Here is a 20,299-nt window from a genome sequence, read left to right as displayed (position 1 = left end):
CACCTTAGGTCAAGGTGGGCCACCCTGAGCCCACGCCCCCCCCCAAAGAGGGACGTATTAAGGCAACACGTTAATACGCTTTTGTTACGAGGGAGGCAGTAGCTGGCAGCTGACATGGCTGGGCACTAACTGCACATAGGGCTTCCGGACATTACGTTTGGCAGGAGCTGGCAATTCTGGTCTCTCCTTTCATATGGGAGGGCGATATCAATCAGCCTGCCAAGACCCTTGCGTTCACGTTAGCCTAGGCTATGCAGGCAAGTTCATACGACTTGGTTAAAGCGGGGCTCTATAGTATGTTTGCTGGTAACTTGTGTCATACCGGTCCAGGCGTCCGCACGGCGCCTTTCATTTGGTACTTCCTCGAACGCCGCAACACACAGCCTGCAGAAGCAGACGCAGTAAAACCTGGACTCTGCGAAGTTTCAAACAAAGGCTTATTGCAATTTAGTGGTCCAAAGTGCCACACAAATTATTTTTGTTGGAACAGCCATTCTTTATCTCAGGAAATGGCCTTCTTGTCTTCATTTGTCTCCTAGATTTCCTCTTGCCAGCTGTAGCTTCATGCAGTTTCACGTTAAAAGAGACACCGTGAATGACTGAATTCAATTGCTGTGCTCTGTAAACGTCAACTCTCTTCCTCCTGGCAGCTATTCTTGTGCTTTACCAGTGTCAGTTGCTACCAAGAAAAAAGTGACTACTGCACTGAAAGGACTCCGCGATCATTGCTTTAAATTGAACGGCAGTGTAGCCTAGCTTCAGAGACCTGTGTCTTGGAATTCATACGTCAACACATTGCACTTTGCTTGTGAAGTCACCGTGCGATGGTAACTGCTCTTTTTCATTTTTCCGGACTGCCACTGTGGCTCTTGTTGGGATGCTTGACTGTTGATCCCAAGGTCACGGGTTCAACCCTGACCACATTCCAAAAAAGGGAAACGCAGGGCTCCCATGTACTGTGCAATGTCATTGCACGTTCAAGAGCCTGACATGGTTCAAATTATTCAAAGTCCATCACAATGGTATCCCTCATAGTCGATAACATTTTGGGAAGTTAAACCCCAAAAAGCAAACCTAGTTCAGGTGCGACTGTGCTGTTTACCCAGTGTTGTTCACTGGTGAGAAAATTGCATCAGAAAACTTATAGACTATCAACACATAACATATGTCCGAATGACATGTGGGGGGAGTCCGAATTTTCTGGGGTCCCTAGCCCATTTTGAAACCTGGCTCTATCCTGCAATTGGCTCCTTGATGTCACGAGACCTCAATGATGTCGCAACTCTCTCAACCAATCAGGAAATTTCCTGACACAGAATGCGAGGTTCTGCTTCGTTGGCAGCTGATATGCTAATGTATTACAACAATTGCCATAACCCTGTTTGCACCGGCCATTTTTTGGCAATGCCAGCAGAACTTGTGTGCATCGTTTATTTTTCAGTCATAAAGATAAGAAGTGTCCTTACATTTCAAGACATTTTGATTATGAGGAAAGCCGTTAGGACACCATTATGTACAAGTAAAATGCAAACCACGCCGCTGGGGTATTTTTTGGCGAAGATGGTACATCAAAAGTTATGAACAATAATGAAAACAAGTGGGATACAACACTTAGCTGATGGTGGAGCTTGGGAAAATTGCATCTCAACGTCATCTAGCAACAGCGAACACAAAAGCAAAACATGCATGTCGATAAAATGGGCACCACCATGATTGTTTCGATCCCAGATAGCTGTTGCTAGATGGCATTTCAATGCAGCTTTTCCGAGCTCTGCCATCAGCTAAGTGTTGTACACGACCTTTGCTCACGACGGTACCTTGAGCAACGAGAAGCCAGAAATTAGTGTTCTTGATCAATATCACATTTTTCTACTTGGATTGTACCTTACAGGGAAATATGTGCATGGAAAGAAAAATGATATGTGTAATGTTCAGAGGCAGTGTCAGAGCAAACTGGGTCAAAGAACAAATGCAAGTTTAATGACATTCTAGACAAACTCAAGAGGAAATGGGCAGGACATGTACTGAGAAAGGAAAGGAGCAGGGCGTGAAGTGGGTGGATAATGTGGTCGGAGCTGGCAGAGAGGGTTAAGTGAAGAGACACTGGAGAGACCTTTGCCTTACAGCAGATGCTTTCCTGAGCTGATGATCACACTTCCAGGATGCACCGCTGGCATCCTCAGCTATGTGGTTTGGCACAGTACACCAATGCACATCTGTCTATGGGTGCATACTGATCTATTAATCAGAGCAAAACATTTCCTTTTGCTCTTTCAAGACGGACAGAAACTGCTAATAAGTCTGTTATTTTTCTTTCATTAATCAAATTTTGGTTTGTGATCTTTTGGCTGAGGAATTTTACAGTGTTAAGGTGACGCTGATTATACAGTTAAAGCAAGCTTTCGAGACTTTCATTTCCTTTGGTTTCACCTTGCACAGCAACACGCTTTGGTTGTAACTCAACACTACATTGTTTTTCCGGCTGGAAGTCGTTTGCTCAGGCTGAATGGCAATTCTGGTCATAGTACCCTGGCGTATTGGTAATAAATTCGTGGCACAGTTGTTCGAGGACCAGCGGGGGCGGCGGCATTAAACAAAGAAATCCCGGACTAAGGATTCGACCAACATTCCCATAAATTCCCCTCCTTTTTTCCTTTTAATAAAACATTTTCATCATCGTCATCAAGGGGAGAGTTGTGAAAGAACAAGTAAGTCCTTTTAAATATCCCCATGAAAATTGCTACCAAGTTGCGATATCTTTGACCAAGGTGTGCGCTTTGGCCATAAGTGCAAAACAAAGCAAGCGCAATCAATCCTGCTTTCCCCAACCGAGCCACATCGTAACCAGTCTGAACATGGCTGCCAGATTAGCCAGCATGAAATTGGACACGGCTGACTACATGCACTTTAATAAGTGATTATGTGAAGAGAACTCATGCTGAAGTGCAAAGAACTGCCCTTGAAGACCTTCACACACCATTTTGACATTATACACCTTAGCCAGTGAATATTGAGTGCTTCCCTGCTGTGACCGGATACATCTGTTTAATGCATATGCAGATGAGGTCATAAAACAATTACACCATCTACAGGTCAACCACTACACCATAAAATGAGCGGCAGAGTGCAAAAACCTCCCCTTCAAACAGAAACCAGCACCAGTAGATTAAAATGAAATGGTTTGAACCAAATTTCCAAGCCAGTTGAACAGCACTTTCCAGACAAGTTAATGAATGTTCACTGACAAGCTGAGTGAGGCAGTACACCTTTCATTCAACACTGGCAACTTGGACTATTGTGTCTTGCTCCTCATCATCAACTTTGCACCTCTTAGCTGGCGAGCACCCGACGACACCGTGAAGAATGTCCCAGGAGAGGTCAAAGGACGCTCTCATCATGTCTTTGTTTGGTGCCACGTTGCGAACAAACGACACCTGCACGTCCCTGTCGGTCGGTCGGCCCAGCCCCTCCTCCACCTTTCGCTTCGCACCGGTCACACCCTCCTCGCCCTTCACAAAACAGTAACAGTGGACTCTGATGCGCCAGGTCTCAACCTCCGGGTCCGAGTCGTCCGCATCCTTCAGCAGTCCAACAAATGCGTCCAGGAATTCCGTCGCAAGTGCTGGCAGGTTCATACAGACGTGCACAAGTCTGGCAGTGGCCAGATGTGCCGGAAGGGTCACCCCCATGACCTCGCGGATGAACTGGCGGCCGTCCAGGTTGTGGGTGGTGACCCTGTCCGACACCTTGTTGAGGCTCACATTGTGGTTGAGCCAGGTGAACGAGTGTGGGTTCAGGTCGTTAGCGACAACAGTGCAGCCCTTGAGTGCTGCAGGAATGGCAAAGGGCCCGACGCCTGCAAAGACGTCGTACAGGACGTCATCCTTGCGTAGTAGGGCAATGATGCGCGCGTGTTCGGTGGACAGCCGTGGGTTCCAGTAGACGTCGGCAAAGTCAAACTCGAACCTGCACGCACAGTAATTAGCCAAGAATGAGAAGCTCTGTAACAAAAATTTCAAAAATACTACGCATTACTACAATAACTGGCACAAAAGGACTTGTGGCTGGCATCCTCTGCAATACAGGTGATCGATATCGACCATGAAACCCACAGTACAAAAGTAAACGCAGCAGCAAGTGAAATAATGCCATTTTGCTCTAGAGGTGTACAACTTTACAAATGCTGGCCTAAGGTGATGCCAATATATTCTGAAAACAGCTTTCGTTGGCAATGAAGAGAAGTAATGGTGGCTGGCATCCTGTGCAATACAGGTGATTAATTAACGTCGCCTATGAGGAATCATGACAGAAGGCACAATGCAAAAAAAAAAAAAAAAAGATGAGATGTGGAGAAGCCAAATCACTGCTGCACTCCATCCCAGGTGGCTCTAAACCTGTTAAGAATGGCATTGCTCAGTCATGCATCACAGCAACATCGTTTATATCAAACAAACCGCGAAGCTCAGGTCTCCCAGCTGTTACCCTCCAGCTAGCCTCATTATATAATCACCTCTGCTAGCGAAAATGGCAAGAAAGGATGTCGTAGAACAGTTCAGGCATGCTTCTGAGGACAGGAAGCGAAGGAAGCTTGCATTTTTACCTTATAGTCATCACACAGCTCATGGGCTAAAGAAGGTGGCTCTGCATTACAATAGTGATGTTTTTGTTTTCTGTGTCAAAAAAGCTCAGCAGAATTTGTCACGCGGAAAAAATAAAGCCGCCAAAAACAAAAGAATGTGAAACAATGTGAAATCAAACATATGAGGCCATCGGTCGCCTATAAGCGAAACATGGTGCATAAGATCCCCATGTCTTGCTGCACGGTGTACAACGGTGAAGCTGGTCGTTGCATCAATATGAGCCTCAGAGAACCGCAGAGCCTTAAGAAATGGCACAGGCACTTCTCTTGTATGTTATGTATGTAAGCACTAGGAAACAGATAAAATGTGTGAAGTCCACCTGGAAGCAAATCAGAATACTACACAGGAGACTGTAAACGCACAACATATTTCCAAGACTGTCACTGTGTCAGCAAGCCATCTACTGCACTGATGGGGAGAAAGATTTCACTTTTAGACTGTAATAACTAACTAAGGTTTTTGTTTTTCTTGTTCCTCGGTTGTGCTTTGTTTGATTTTTTCTGACACTATTTACACAGAGCATTGGAATAAACACCGAGTTACTAGTAAGTGTTTGTAATGTGCAACCTCTGTGTGTCTCTTAATTTCTTTTTTTTTTTTTTTGCGCCCGTGGTGGCGCAGTGGTTAAGATGCCAGACTACTCTGTGGGAGTGCCCAGGTTCGATCCAGACTGGCGGCGGCGGCGTTTCGATGGAGGCGAGACGAACAGGCATTAGTATACTGTGCAATGTCAGTGCATGTTAAAGATCCCCAGGCGGTCAAAATTACGCCATAGTGGAGGGCCCACCATTGCGGCACCCCTTTCTCTCTTTCCGCTTTCACTCCCACCTTCCTGTCTTCCCTTATGGCTTCAGGCAAAAGTGCGACAGATACTGCATCTTTCCTTTCCCGTCAACACATTTAATTTCAATTTATTACTGGACCTTCCATCAGGAACCAATACCAACGTGCCTAACTCTTTGCCCTGCATACCCCAAAATAAACCCCACAGTGTAACGTAAAAGCAAGAGTTATGACAGAGGTGAACACATTTAGAAATGCTGGACTAATGGGATACCACTAAGAGTGTCTGCAACTGTGCCACCGCGCCAACAGTTATTGCTGTCACCTGGCATGCTGCTCATTGGCCAACTGCTTCATTCCACTGACGACATCAGTTAACCAGGTGTGTTTAAAAAAAAATATTAGTAATTAAACTTTCTTCCCCGGATCTCAAGAGCTGGAAATACGCAGTCCTGTGAAAGGTGCACCATAAATAATGTCTGCTATAAACTTATCAGCTTTTTAAAGGTATACTGAACAAATATCCAAAAATATTGAGAAAGCACCACAATTGCATTCTTAAGACACAATTACACTAGTACAGACGCATAATTCGGGTTAGTTTTGAGCGGATGGCTTTATTTTTGATGTTTCCTGAGCGGCCACCAAGTCACAGGCAGCGCACAGTCAGGCAGGAGAATGTGAGCCGGCGGATGTGTCGTCACATTTACCCTCAGCAACATCATGGCCCCACCGCCGCCGCCGCCCTGCACCTGAGTACGTTGATCGGCTAAGCGCAGTGTCGGCTTCCCCACGTCGTGCCGTGCATAATGCTGCGGAGTGTGGAATGCTGCAGATGAGGGAGGTCGAGAGGTGCGCTGGGAGGGAAGGATGAGTTGCGTGCGCGAGTGCTTTGGAGGAAGGGAAAAAAGACCAGGTGCGACCACTCACGATGGGGGTGGCTAGGGAGGCGTGAAGAAGGCAAGTAAAAGTGACGTGATATCCGGTTTTGTCAGAGCTTTCAGAGGCTGCTAAGTGCGGCGATTTGAGAAATATTCATTAAAATACTTACTTTCCGCTCATTTCTGTTCATAAAGTGTACTGTTTTGGTCACTTTCAATGCGATAGTTATCATCTGCACTAGAAATCTCGGCGGCAATTTTTTTTGTTCAGTATCCCTTTAAGAGGTAACTACTAATTGCAACCAGGGGCCACATTCCACTGCTTTAGGAAGAGGTCATTTTGGCCCAGCAGCTTTTACTCCATCATCAAAATAAAAGCCACACAGTACAGAAGGCTGCAAATCTCTGCACAAAGAAAACTGAGCCAGTTTATTTAAGAATGTACAGTAGAACCCCCCCCGCCGTGAATGATACGAACGAACGTTGTACAAATGCACAAAGCCACCGAGCAGCTCAGCGCAAGAGCTCACAGGGGGAGAGGGTACCCACTGCGGCCGCTGCCTCTCCTCTCCAACGCCCCTCACCCCACTAGCCGCCCTACCCCCACCTCCCTTTCGTAGCAAACCAACGAGCACTAGACAAGGACGGCCAAGGCGAGGCACGTGCCCAGTCGTGTACGTCACTCATTCGCTGGCAGCTCATTGGTCTATCGAAAAGTTGTCTCGCCGGCTGTCCCCAGGAGGCCTGTGACGCTGGCTGCCACTGCAGTAGTTCTCCGGTTCTCCGTTCGCCACTTCTTTCTGTCGTTCACTGTGACGTGAACTGCCCAAACATTAGAAAGACGCAAGCGTTCGCTGCTGCCAAAATGTCGCGGAAGCGTAAAGTCCTTTCTTTTAAGGAAAAGCTTGAAGTGCTGAAGAGGGTTCACGAAAACCTTAAGAAGAAGCGTGTCGACTTAGCAAAAGAGCAAGGTTGGCACCGTCGAAGCTCTGCACCATTGTTGGGCAGCGAGATGTCATCCAGAAGAATGTGCAGCACTTCGGTGCGAATGTGAAGCAGGCTAAAACAGCGACCCATGTCAAGCTGGAAGAGGTTCTGCTGACTTGGTTCCACAAAGTGACAGCGGCCGGCGTCAACATGGACGGCAAGGTGCTACGTGAAAAAGCCGACACCCTCGCGCTTTCGCTTGGAATGGAATATTTCCAAGCGTCTGGGGGATGGCTGCACCGGTTTAAAGAGCGGCACAAACTTGTCCACCAGGTCGTCTCAGGTGAAGGCAAGAAAGTGGACCAGTCAGCTGTAGATGAGTGGCTGAACACGCTGCCGGCGCTGATTTCGGAGTACGCACCACGCGACATATTTAATGCCGACGAGACGGGCCTCTTTTTCAACCTTCAACCGGAAAGAAGTTTGTGCGTAAAAGGCCAGGCATGCCAGGGCGGCCAGAAAAGCAAGGAGAGAGTAACAGTACTCTTTTGCTGCAACTCGGATGGATCCGAGAAACTCCAGCTTACCGTCATCGGTAAGTCGAAGAAACCGAGGTGTTTCCGATCGGCGGAGCGTTTGCCTGTCTTTTACAAAGGTAACCGAAAGGCGTGGGATGACTGGAGATTTTTTCCGCGAGTTCTTGACAAGCCTTGATCAGAAAATGGCGTCAAGAAACCGGAAAATTTTGCTTTTCGTGGACCAGTGCTCTGCCCACCCAAAGGAAATGACATTCAATAACGTGAAAGTCAGGTTCCTGCCGGCGAACATTGCCAGCTATCTTCAGCCACTGGACGCTGGGATAATTAGAAATGTGAAACATCATTTCAAAGGACTTCTAATGAGGCGTCTGCTGGCGAAAATTGACCGTAAAGAAGCAAACTTGCGGATCAGTCTCTTAGATACTTCGCACTTTCTAGCCATGTCGTGGGATAGTGTAACTTCAGACACAATCTCGACCTGTTTTAGAAAGTGCGGATTTGACATCGAACTTGCTGCAGCTTCGGCAGTAGATTGTCATGAGCCAGATGAAAGACCTCACGATTGATGGCTGGGACAATCTGGAAACTGAAACTTCAGCTCGGGACTTCGTTACCGCGGACGACAACGTCACGACCTGTGGGCTGAGGTCTATTGAAGACTTGGTCAACGAAGCGAATGATTGCGAAAGTGAGCCTGACTGCAATAGTGACGCTGATGACGAGTGTGATCAGCTGCCGTCAACGGCAGATACTCTTCACGCTTTGGACGTTCTGCGCCGCACCGTAAGTGCCGGCAGCGTGAGCGACGAAACCGCGGCATGGTTTTATGCCTTTCAGGCGAAGCTTGTCCGCGACATCAATAGCAAAAAAGTGCAGACAAGCATTACGGACTTTTTCGGCCGCAAGTAGTTCGCCATAATAAAGTTTGGTTCATTTTCAATTCATTCCCATATGAAAGTTGACTTGTTTTGGATCATACGAATTCGGGATGATACGAATATTTTGAGTGCTCCCTTGGAATTCGTATCATCGAGATTCTACTGTATCAGATGTTAAAGATGGTGGTGCATTGGATTTAGCGTCCCAAAACGACTCAGGCTATGAGAGATGCCGCAGTGAAGGGCTGCAAAAATATCGACCACCAGAGGTTCTTTTATATGCACTGACATCACACAGCACATGGATGCCTAGCTTTTCGCCTCCATCAAAAAGTGGCTGCTGCGGCTGAGGTTTGATCCCGCATCCTTGGGCACAGTAATTGAGCTCACTAACCATCACGGCGGGGCAGATGTTAAAGAGACCAAGTGATATTGGAATTAAATGCCCACAACAGCACTGCCAGGCAAGGCTAAACCTAAGCAAAAAAACTATCAATGTTACGCATCACAGGTACAGGGCCAGAATAGTACACAAACTCTTGCAGGTGTTTCTCAAATTAATTTTCCTGTCACTGGTCCAGAGGCAAAGCAGGTTACAAAGTGAGGCAACAACACACAATTAAGGCTCGTGGTGAAAGTCAAAGTTACAGAAGATCCAATGCCTTGCACTGAAGATGTCATTTCTCACAAGCTTTCCATTTAGGATGATGGCTGCACGGGAGGTATTGTTTGAGATTCCTGCAAGCCATGCCTATTTCTGATGTGGGGATGCAAATCTTCAGCAAATACACCAGGGGTTTAATAGAAAGCCATCGGGAATAACCACGACAGAAAGACATCCAAGACATCATTCCTTGATTTCATCGCTCTTCGTGAGACATAGCCAAACTGTCACCTCAAGCACTGGTCCCTTCATCTGACTGGTAAACCAGAATGTAAGCATCCCATGCATATCCGCAACAGTTTCAACCTAACCTTCAAAGCACGTGATGAGATGCTTTTCTCGAAAAGACATTGAGGGTTCCAGCTGGAATCTACTTACTTTGAGACAACCACACACATGCTCGGTCGAAGCAGAGCCGATACGCAACCAACTATACATAGCCACTACTTGTGTTGATTAATTAAACTCGCCGCATTTACACAACTGCAAGTTTTTTCAATTTGAAAATCAGAAAAGCGGGGCAAGAGGGGTGCAGTGGGCTTACAACTGAAGTTCGAGAATGACATGACATAGCATAGCCCATAAAGGTGTGAAATCCTGACGCCAGGGACACTACAGCGTGGTTACAATTTTACGTTTGTCCTAGCATAGAGTCATAGAATAAGAATTACAAAGTAAATATGACACATGAGCAGGGTTCACTAGAACTTTGCCACAGTAGCTCCAGCAAAAGTTACCACTTGTTACAAAATAGTCCGTGCTGCACTCCCCTCCACCATCACCACACCTGCTATAGGCAAAAAGCAACCTTCTAAAGCAGTCCTTTTGCAGAGCCTGAGTGAAAGGCGTGCAGGTGCTGATACAAGTAAGTCATTACTATTATATCACCACAACATGTGCCCATAGTTACCTGGCGCCATTCTGCCTGACGTGAACCTTGGTGTCCTGTTCCCCTGCTAGCAACTCCATGCGGAAGTTGCGGAAGGTGCTCTCAATGGCGCTCGCCTTGCTCACAACGCACCGGATGTTCTTGGCCTTGTCCAGGTACACCTGCAAATGCACACAGACGGAAACCTAGAGACCTTGGCATCTCGCGGTGGGTGTCTACAGCCGATCCTGGATAAATCGAATTATTGCTTACATCAAACTTCCTGCATATCCACTTGAAAATCCCATGCAAAAGCATAGCATTGTGGTTAGCATTTACCAAACTCCCATTCAGCGCAACATTCCATATAGCATCGAACTGTGTCCCTGCGAACGGTGGTTCTCCTAAAAGCACTCCCACGATCATTTCGCGCATATGTAGCCAGCTCGGCTGGCTAAAGCTATAAAGCTGCATGATGCGGTGAACACGAGGTTCGCTCAAAGGCCTTCAGTCTTGAGTGCTTGTTGTCAATGCGCCACTGCGGTCGTGCGGTGAAGCCAGCCTAGCTGATCAAAGGCTTGCCACAACAGTTCTTGTGTGGCCTGCTTCGCTGCTGAAGGCGGCACAAAAATAAATTGGACCCAACTTTAATTGCAATATGTACTATTGAACTTACAGTATTACAGTAACAGTAGCATTTATGTCCAGTGCTAGCCTTTGTTAACACATCATCCACTGCAACCTTGACACAAGTGCCAACTTCAAAAGCACGAGACGCGAGCAGTGAAAGTTCCAATGCTTCAGTCTGGCCCCTAGAGCAACACATAAGGATGTGCCGAGCATGCCCTTCCCCGCTTCGGACACTTGGCGCAAGGCGGTGCTCAGCGCGTGGTGTGCACTTGTGCTACTCATGCCAAGCGGTGCACTGCAAAGGTATGCCAGTGAGCAGCATGTCGTAGCAGGAAGTGCACCTCTAGCATAGACACATCATATTCACGCTTCCAGGTTGTCGAACCTCATCAGCTAGAGAATTTTACATATTGAATTATCGATAGAGCACATTTTTAGTTGTAAGCATGTTGGTTAAAAGAATATTTCTGAATAACGAATTTTAAAAAATCCCAGCGGCTTTGCTACGCACTAGTTGAACAAATTTCAGAAGAAAAATATTTGACTTGAATGAACTTGACTGGTGGACCCAGGTTTGTTTTTGCAACCAGTTCAAGAAAGTTATGTGCTCTGCAGCACTGACTACGTTAACACCAGTCACAGCTAGGAACTGCTGGCATGGATTCGGCTGCTGGCGTGAACTTACCTTTTGCATTGTTTGTCGCCTGCACATGGCTGAAAGCTTTACAGCGTGGTTTTCACTACGGTTGACACCTGGGGTTAGGGTTAGTATTAGCGGTAATTTTAGATTTAACTAGAATGTCCTAGAGCACCAACATCTAGAGAATGTCCTAGAGCACCAACGTCTAGAGCACCAACATACTGCTTTTGGTGGATGTTTGAAAACGGGAGACAAGTGACTGCTTTGCTAGATAATATTCAAATGTTTCGATAGGATGTTATTAACCCGTGGCATGTTTGAGGAATGAGTAAGAACGAGGTATGGTTGGCCTGTCGCTCTCCTGTGGTTTTTGGAAGCCGATTATTTTATTTCTGTTAAAGCCTCGAGCTTTGCCAATAGCATCATTGATAATGGATGAGGGGCAATCTTTTATAGAATATTTGTCTTTAGTTGCTCCGCATGGCAGTCTAAGTCCTCACGCTCAGAGCAGATCTGCCGGAATCTATGGACCTGTGAGTAGGGTATACTAGTTTTACAGTGTGTGGGTGGCTGGTTTTGAAATGTAGGTATTTCTGGCGGTCAGTGAATTTCCAGTATAGAATTTTCTTAAGCACATTGCCTTTTCTCTGTATCATGACTTCCATTAATGATTTAGAAATGCTGCGGGCAAATGATATGATGGGTGAAATGAATTATAATTTTGTACCAACGTTAACAGGCTCGCTTCGTCATGGGACCAAATGACAAGGATATCGTCCAGAAAACGCTTATAGAGGAGGGTTTTCACAGACTGAGTGTCCAGAAATTGCGTTTCTAGGGCCGCCATAAATATATGTTGACGTAAGCCACCCCTGTAAAACTAGATTACCCTACTTACAGGCCCACAGATTCCGGCAGATCTGCTCTGAGCTCGAGGACTTTGACCACCATGCGGAACAACTAAAGACAAATCTTCTACAAAAGGAATACCCCAACCATTGTCGATGATACTATTGGGAAAGCAGGCTGTCTTCCATCTTCAATCTGCCACCCAGAGCAGTATATCCACGCTCCAGAAACTAAAAAGACATTTTTGTTAAATCTTCAACTAACACCAACTGTCAAGCTTCAGGTGGTGCCAAAGGGACCGTGAATTTCAAGCTTTTTAAGTATGCTAAAATTATCTCGTGGCTATTGATGTATCTCGTAATAAATAGTTCAGTGCTCTTTACGATGATTAGTGTTATTCAACCCGATTTACTCACTGCTAGTAAGTAGGCGAGCCTGCATGTATGAGAAAATATGTGGGTGTGCACTTTTTGTTTGTTTTTCCTTTTTTTTTCGCAGGTCCAGATATAGCGACAATCTATTACAACGATCGGATATTCCGGATTTTCTTAATATCCTTATAAGTGGACTGCATTAGGCTGTCATCATCAGTATGCATGGGCTCCTTTCGAACCTCAGTCACAGGTAGCATGAACAGTGGTGTAGTTCCCTTTTATTTAGCAAGAAAGCACTGCTTCGCATTCACACTTCTACAGAGTTATTAAAGTGGGACTTTACTGTATCCATGCCACTTCTGACAACTTGGGCGGCATACATCTCTGTCCTACTCAGCGTGCCTCTGGCACGTGATGCCGAGAAGACATCCACGTCAAATGCACTTGACCACCTACCCAAATAAACTACACCAAACTAATGCTTTCAAACGTTATATTAGGTTTGGCCACGCCAAGGATATGCAATATTTTTCACCCATTTTTCTAATTCCTTTACCAATGCAGCAGTAGAGGCGGGAGGGAAATGGGAGGGCTTCAAATTACCCTCCATGTGGCTCACAACATTTTTTGTAGAATGGTTTTTGTAGAATGGTAGAATGATGCCCCTACAACAAATGAGACTGTATAATATTTAGTAAAAAAATAAAACAAGAGAGCTCTGAATGAATGTTCCGGTGATGAATCTGCATCCATTTTCTTAGCTCGGCATTCAAAGTCTCCATCGCTGCCTCACAGCACATAGGAATGCTTGAGACTGAGTGCAGAGTCCCTCACAAGTAAAAAAGCGGCCGCTCCTACCTGGCCTATGAGCTTTTTGTACGGCTGCAGGTGTTCCCGCAGGTTGAGGTGAAGCACGTGGCCAACAATGCTGTAGCCAGAGGCGTCAGGCTGGCCAATGACAGCACGCAGAACGTCCTCCGCCGTCCAGTTGTCGTACGAGAGAGACACCTTGCGCTCCCCCAGGGCAGTGACCCTGGCCTCCGACAGTGCAGCACGAGCAGCCGCATCCATGTCATCCAGCGTGGAAACCTGCACACAGGCACAGGCTGAGAGTCAAACAATACGGGACCACACTACTTGCACGAGCACAGCTTAAAGAGCTCTTGGTGAAAATTCTGACACCATCTGTACACTCGCGAGTGCAACACTTCAATAGTACTTTTCTCTCCTCTGGTGTTCTTTGCACCATGCATTAATACCATTGCTTAGCTCCTTTTAGAGCCCATAATTTTGTTTCATTTCTTTGAGGGCCTTCATCTTATAATGCCTAGGTGAACAACCTTAGTTTTTGATTCCTCCCTAGACTGCCAAAGAAGAGTGGCAGTTTTTGACAAATATGCGCATTAAAAAATATAGAGAACACTCGTGATAGTCCTCCCCTAAATGTGGGTTCATGGAGTTTAACATTCCAGAGTGACTGAAGCTATGTTGGATGTCGCAGTGGAGGGCTGCAGATAATTTAAACCACCCGGGGTTCTTGAACGTGCGGTAACTGAGCACATGCTAACCACCCCTACCCAAATGGTGCACAGGAATAAATCATAGCAGAAGTAACAGCAGGAGACAGCTGCATATAGTGCTATACTTTCATTCATTTCAGAATGTCATCCAGGTCAGTGCAACAGTCAAATAATGCATGCAGCAAAGGCAACCACTGAATGCATAGCCAAAAGTTCACTCGCTACCTGCATCTTATGCCGTGATAAAATTAACAAGCGCATAGATATAAACAAGATTGTGCTTGATTTATTTCAGACTTCACCAAGGCTTTAGACTTGACTGACGATGAAATTTTGCTACAAAAACTGGAGACAGGAGATATTGTGGGTTGTACCAAACATTCTTGCCAACTGCCTTTAAATCCTGCCTTACCCTCCAAAACCTATTTTATAAGGTGCAACTACAAACTGCTCTTTTAAGGCCTTGTCTTTTCAATATTTGTAATAGAGATACGCCCGATATAAGACTGAATTCTGTACCTTACCAGTGTTGCTTGCTCTGCTTGAGCCGCGTAATAAGGCTGCAGAACTCATACAAATGGATACTAATAAAGAATGGGATTGGTTTGCAGGTAACCAGATATACATTACTGGGCAGAATACATTTCTTGCATGCTTCAGAAATTCTCACATAACATTACTTAAAGGAAACTGTTATTCTGCGTGTTACTTTGTGCTCTACACGCCAATGCATTCCACTACCCTTCTCTAAAACAATCGGATACCTGAGTATACATTTTAACAGCATGCCCTGGGCAACTCGTAATAAACAGTTAATAAAACATATCCCCAAGAACTTCCATGCATCTGTACAGAGTGAAATTAACCACTCTATGCAGGTTGCGTTATATGTGTTCAAGACTTTAGGAGAGTCTGCATTAAGGGCTTATGAAAAGCAAGTTGCTAGAATTATGAAACGCACCCTAGCAATAGGTATCCCATCAATCCTCTCTCTAACGCAAAAATTTCTGAGCTAGCTTCATTAGTTCTGAACATATGGGCGATCGGAAATCATGCTCCTTCTTTCCCACCTCAACTCAACCCACACCGGCGTGCAAAGAAAAAAAGGAAACAAGGCACGGCGGCGCCCCACCCAACTCCGTCCCGCTCGCCTTACTTGGGAGCGTCCAATGAGCAGCCACCCAGCAGCCTCACTGAAGTCAGTGGGGAGGTTTGCGCACGGCGATGGGTTGCTCAAATAGGCTCCGAGCGGTTGTCAGAACCACTTCTTAAAAATTATTTACAAGTTATTGCCTCCGCGTAAATCTTTCAAATCTGACAAGAATACTCACAAAGACCATCTCTATGAATTGCTTGCATTATTGTTTTACCCCAAGTACCATTTCAGGGGCCCTTTAAGGCATGGTGTCACTGCTCATGGCTCACACACACTGCAAAAATATACCAGCCCAATAGATACCGCACAGAGTCGCCACAAATATTCTGTGTGGCACATCAATGGATGGCCTGGATTACACCAAGAATATTCATGCAGCTTATGTATACTTTCTTCATGATTTATTCATACATACAGAAAGTAGATACTTCTCAAATGAATTTAGGCATCCTGAAAATGAACAGAAAGTACTAAGAAAACTAGACAGTTGAAACTTTCTAAGGCACGTAAGAACTATGGAAAAAGTTGTCGTTCTACAAGCCCTCCTGATCAGCCTAGTAAAATTTTTCTCTTTTTTTTTCCTCCTTTGAACCATCTTAAACCCCATTCAACCTTTACACCTTTAAGCCCTTAAAGAGTAAAAGTGCCTTTTATTTTCGCAGAGCGTGCATGTACAATTGTGGTTCCTCTTGATGTATCTTTATAATCTGTTAATGCTGAAATTTATATTCTACGTAATTTTCACACCTCCATTATAGTAATAAAATATATTTCTTTGTCACTACAAAGACCGCACTTCAGGTGATGGCAGCAAACAGCACAAAGTGCTCTTTTTTGTGTTTCCATGGGCATGTGTATTTAAATGCATAACAGAAGCAAGTGAACATAACTGTGCACACGTATAACAAATGGCTTCAGAATGCCTGCCAAATGCACTCTACCAAATCTTTTTTTTTTCTTTCTTAGCACTTCGTACCACAGAGTGGACATTAGTTCACAAACTGTGCTACAAAGATCTCAACAACTCTGCAACTAGTACCTGACTAACAACCTTAAATTGTTATCAAGTTGTGTCATATCTAGCCTCCCCATTGGTGCTCTTTATAGCCGCCCGCAGTTCTCGCATTTCGAGAACGAGGTATTTCCCAATTTTTACGCTACTCTTGATTAAATAATCTGCCTTTTTAACAAGGCTGCTCTGCACATGCGTACCTGTCCTCCGATTGAAAATGAACCGGCAGCCCCAGCTGCGTATGCACATTTCTTAGCCTACGCGATCGGTGCAGCCAGAGCTGAACTCGGGGGACATGTGCAGTTCATATTTGTGGCAGACGTATGCGACAGATGGCAGTAGCTGTCAAGAACACGCATCACCATTTCGCAGGCAGCTGCGTCCCTCAAGAACCTTTTAAACCAGTAGCAAACGAATTTTCAACCACTACCAGAGGGCGCCACATTTTGTGAAGAAAGGCGGATTGAAAATATAATTGAAGGTGTCAAAATGTTTGACGGAACATGATTTTTTGATGGAGTCATATTTGCAAGGTAAACATGCTGCTACACAGATAATAAAACAGGCATGCTACAATGGCCCAAGCAAATGACACCTAGCAGTCAGCAGTGAGAGAAACAACACCTTGGCTGGGTCCAGATGAAATCTCTTCCTGTTGCTATCCGTGCTCTCCTGAACAGCTCTGAAGTTTGGCAACTTCAAGAGGTACTTGCGCACATGGTTCAGGACGGCTGCGACATCTTTGACATCCACCTCGAAGCTGGGTGTAGAGGCGACCGTGTCGAAGGCTTCCCGCTTCAGTTCAACCATGCCCAGCACGCAAGCAGGGGGTCGGATAGCACGACTGAGGTCTTGGGTTGTCGCCATGGCAGACGTGCGTAGACGTTCAGAGTACTCTGTCCTTGTGCTAAGCCGTCTCCAGGTCTTGCCTAGCCAGCAGCATGAAGTCTGGGATAGGCATGACTTGCTGATGAGCGAACTAACAGAAACTGCGCTGAAATGACGGATGACCTGCAAGGGCCAAAAATGAGATGGAAACAAGTATAGTGGTGTTGTTCAAAGAGAGAACCTGTGTATGCTTCAATTAGAGATATGAGCATTACATTAATGAGGTAGATTTCCTGTAACGTAGACTGAAAACAGGCTCCTCAGCTCTTTTCTGGGTTTGCTAGAATACGCGACAATTCCCTGTGTTTTCTAATGCGTCATGACATAACCTGAGATGCCGCCATTTACCAGTTTGCACCCACAAGGCGCAGGTACAAGGTCAAACAGATTGTGTCAACAACGAAGATTATGAAGCCAGTGGCGTAAGCTTCTAAGCATCAGCTTTTCTGTTATAATCCAGTTGTGCACTGATAAAAAAAAAAAATAAAACATAACACAGAAAACCGAAAAGTCAGAGACTGTGAGAGACGAATCAACAATGAGCGTGAAGACCAGGGTACACGTACCACGGGCAGATATTGCCACTTTGCTACTATTTCTAAACGTAGCTGCTTGGGCAGGTGACCCAAAACAAAACATCGAGTCATGTTGAGCCTGCCCATTGGTTCCAGTTAAAATGGGTTTGCCGATCCGATTCAAATGTACACAGAACACGACGTGGGGACGAGAATACAAGCACACGCAGCCTGTGTGACTGGCCAAAAACCTTCCGACACACCAAACCCACGCTCAACGAACATTGCTGGCACATCCTAACACGCGTACCCGAGCCTTACAAACTACACGGCTCGTTGTAAACAATGCACCACGTGCCCGTGGCGTCAACACGATCACGACGCGCTTCTCACCATGAATGTGACTCCCGTAATGGCACCCGCGGTCAGTCGTCGTCGGAGTCGATGTTCTGCGGACCGCTCGCAGCGTTCACGGCACTGGCCAGATCGTCGCCACCGCCGGCAGCCGAACCGAGTCGCTCGCGAATTAGTTCAGCGATGGCCCTCTTGGTCCGGCGCTCAAGTTTCTCCAGCTTCTTCGACACGTCGCGCTTCAAGTCCCAGTCGGGCTTCCTCGGTGCGAGGGACGCGAGGTCGACTTCTTTAGCAAGGTCCTCGGGATTTCCGACGGCGATCTTCTGCTTGATCTCTTCTTCGATGGCAGCCGGAGAGGCGTCCGGCAGCACAGACTCCTTCAGAGCGTCGTCTTCAGGCCTGTAAGAACGAAACACGGGCTTTGGCAGGGATTCGTGAGACGATGATTTTTCTCCGCCCGCCTCAGCGTCGTTCGTGCTGGCTTTCTTCTCTCGTAAGGCGCGCAATCGTTCCTTGCGCTTCAAAGCTTGTTCTTCAAGCGAACCGACTTGCTCGTCGGCGGCCATCACTTACAGAACCACTGGATCTGGTCGGATTGGATCAGTGCTGATTGGATTCGTTTTTACAGTCAGAACTTTGTGGCCAGACTTGAAAAATCATTCGTTGCTGTTCTTGACGACGTAGGGTTGATTTTGGCCCTTGAGGCCAACGTTTATAGATACTCGATAAACGTTGCTTGAGGCAACGTGAAGGTCTATGCAACGTTCCCTTGAGGTTGATAAAAGCAAGCATACCATCGTTATCTAATCAAATATATGGCTGATAACTGCTTTATCTGCAATCTAGTGCTGCAAATATTTATCACTCTCTCACAGGCAAACTTAACAAAAGTGGCAATTCCGAAAGTAGACGTAATCATTTCAGACTTCGCGTCACCCGACCAACAAAGTGGCGCGCTGAGTAATATATGTATGCGCACGTTTATATCGGGACAAAACAATAGAAGTCCTGACGTCGGGACGCATGATCAATGAACTGGGTTTTATCGCACCCACCTCATACCGAACTAATCAGAGAACCGCGTGCAGCATGCTTGGTGCAGCCTCGGGTGGGATTCTGACATACAGAAGTTCAGTCAGTTTTTGCTCTCGGTAGTACATTTTAACAACGTGGCTCAAGACAGAGATTAATATGACCGTAACCAATGCTCAAGGTAAATATACGTGCATTTTGTCACGTTTTTTATGTAACTGTAGATGCTTTTTACGAATTTTCAGCGAGTTGATCGCGACTTTATTTCATCGACTGTATACTTATTAGGTCCATGTTCTGCAAATGGCGCTATAGCACCGTGGCTTCTCGAACTTGAACTTGTGTGGACATCGTCTAGGCTGCACAGCTGTGAGTGAATCTATCAATTACAGCCGCATTCATTTTGGCACTGTATACAAAAATAGCAAAAAGTCTGTTATATACGCAAGGCTGCACTGTACGTGTTTCAGTGGCAAGAAGAATTTAAAATAACTTTTTCATTTCCTGTCAAGTAATAAGTTTATCGTAACAAAAGGACAGATATAATAATAATAATAATAATAATAATAATAATAATAATAATAATAATAATAATAATAATAATAATAATAATAATAATAATAATAATAATTTTGTCTGAAATTAGAAATGGCCGCTTAACCTTATTTTGTGAAACGTGGGAACGGACGGTTACTAGCTCAACAAACCTATTGTGCTGGAGTGACAGCATTCGTGGATCTGCCGTGAGACGGAGATCACGGTCGTCTGCAAACCCAAACTAAAACCGCCTGGCTGTGTAGCAGACGACGCGCGGGTTTTGCTAAGCATGTTCTCTTTACCGAAAACGCATCACTAAGCTAACTGACTGCGAGAATGCATTAATCGTGATCGATTCGCGGATCTTCATTACCTAGGAAGGGCGTTTCTTTGGTGCGATGCGACGCAGCACGGGCTGACATGCCGGAAGGGAAACTATTAAGCAGGAAAGGCGGGGCGAGGAATCAGCGGAAGTTTTGCCACACATTCTTGTTTATATTCTTGGTTTTCCTGCCGCTCACAGCGGCACTCAACTTTACCACAAGCAGTACGATCATTCCACAGAAGCGTTCTTGTTCCTAGTTCGCCGTCTCGCCGCTGCGTAATCAACGT

General features: G+C 45.8%; 2 protein-coding genes across 2 annotated transcripts; both read right to left on the bottom strand.

The window, feature by feature from the left end:
• Positions 1 to 1,379: 1,379 nt before the first annotated feature.
• On the bottom strand, positions 1,380 to 18,290 carry LOC146174630 (tRNA (guanine(37)-N(1))-methyltransferase-like). The gene is made up of 5 exons (XM_084583813.1): positions 18,158 to 18,290; positions 16,986 to 17,372; positions 13,532 to 13,762; positions 10,223 to 10,362; positions 1,380 to 3,966 (listed from the first exon to the last, which is right to left on the bottom strand). The coding sequence occupies exons 1-5, from the start codon at positions 18,158 to 18,160 to the stop codon at positions 3,270 to 3,272; spliced, it is 1,458 nt and encodes a 485-aa protein (XP_084439939.1). The 5' UTR covers positions 18,161 to 18,290; the 3' UTR covers positions 1,380 to 3,269.
• LOC146174629 (coiled-coil domain-containing protein 12) lies at positions 18,190 to 18,722 on the bottom strand. Its single transcript, XM_084583814.1, has one exon. The coding sequence runs from the start codon at positions 18,682 to 18,684 to the stop codon at positions 18,190 to 18,192; it is 495 nt and encodes a 164-aa protein (XP_084439940.1). The 5' UTR covers positions 18,685 to 18,722.
• Between the last annotated feature and the right edge of the window lie 1,577 nt (positions 18,723 to 20,299).

The sequence above is a fragment of the Amblyomma maculatum genome, chromosome 11, assembly GCF_055883805.1.
Source record: "Amblyomma maculatum isolate TAMU_Amacu chromosome 11, ASM5588380v1, whole genome shotgun sequence".
Lineage (NCBI taxonomy): Eukaryota > Metazoa > Arthropoda > Arachnida > Ixodida > Ixodidae > Amblyomma > Amblyomma maculatum.
The sequence above is the reverse complement of the archived record's forward strand: the minus strand, read 5'-3'. Positions and strand labels throughout refer to the sequence as shown.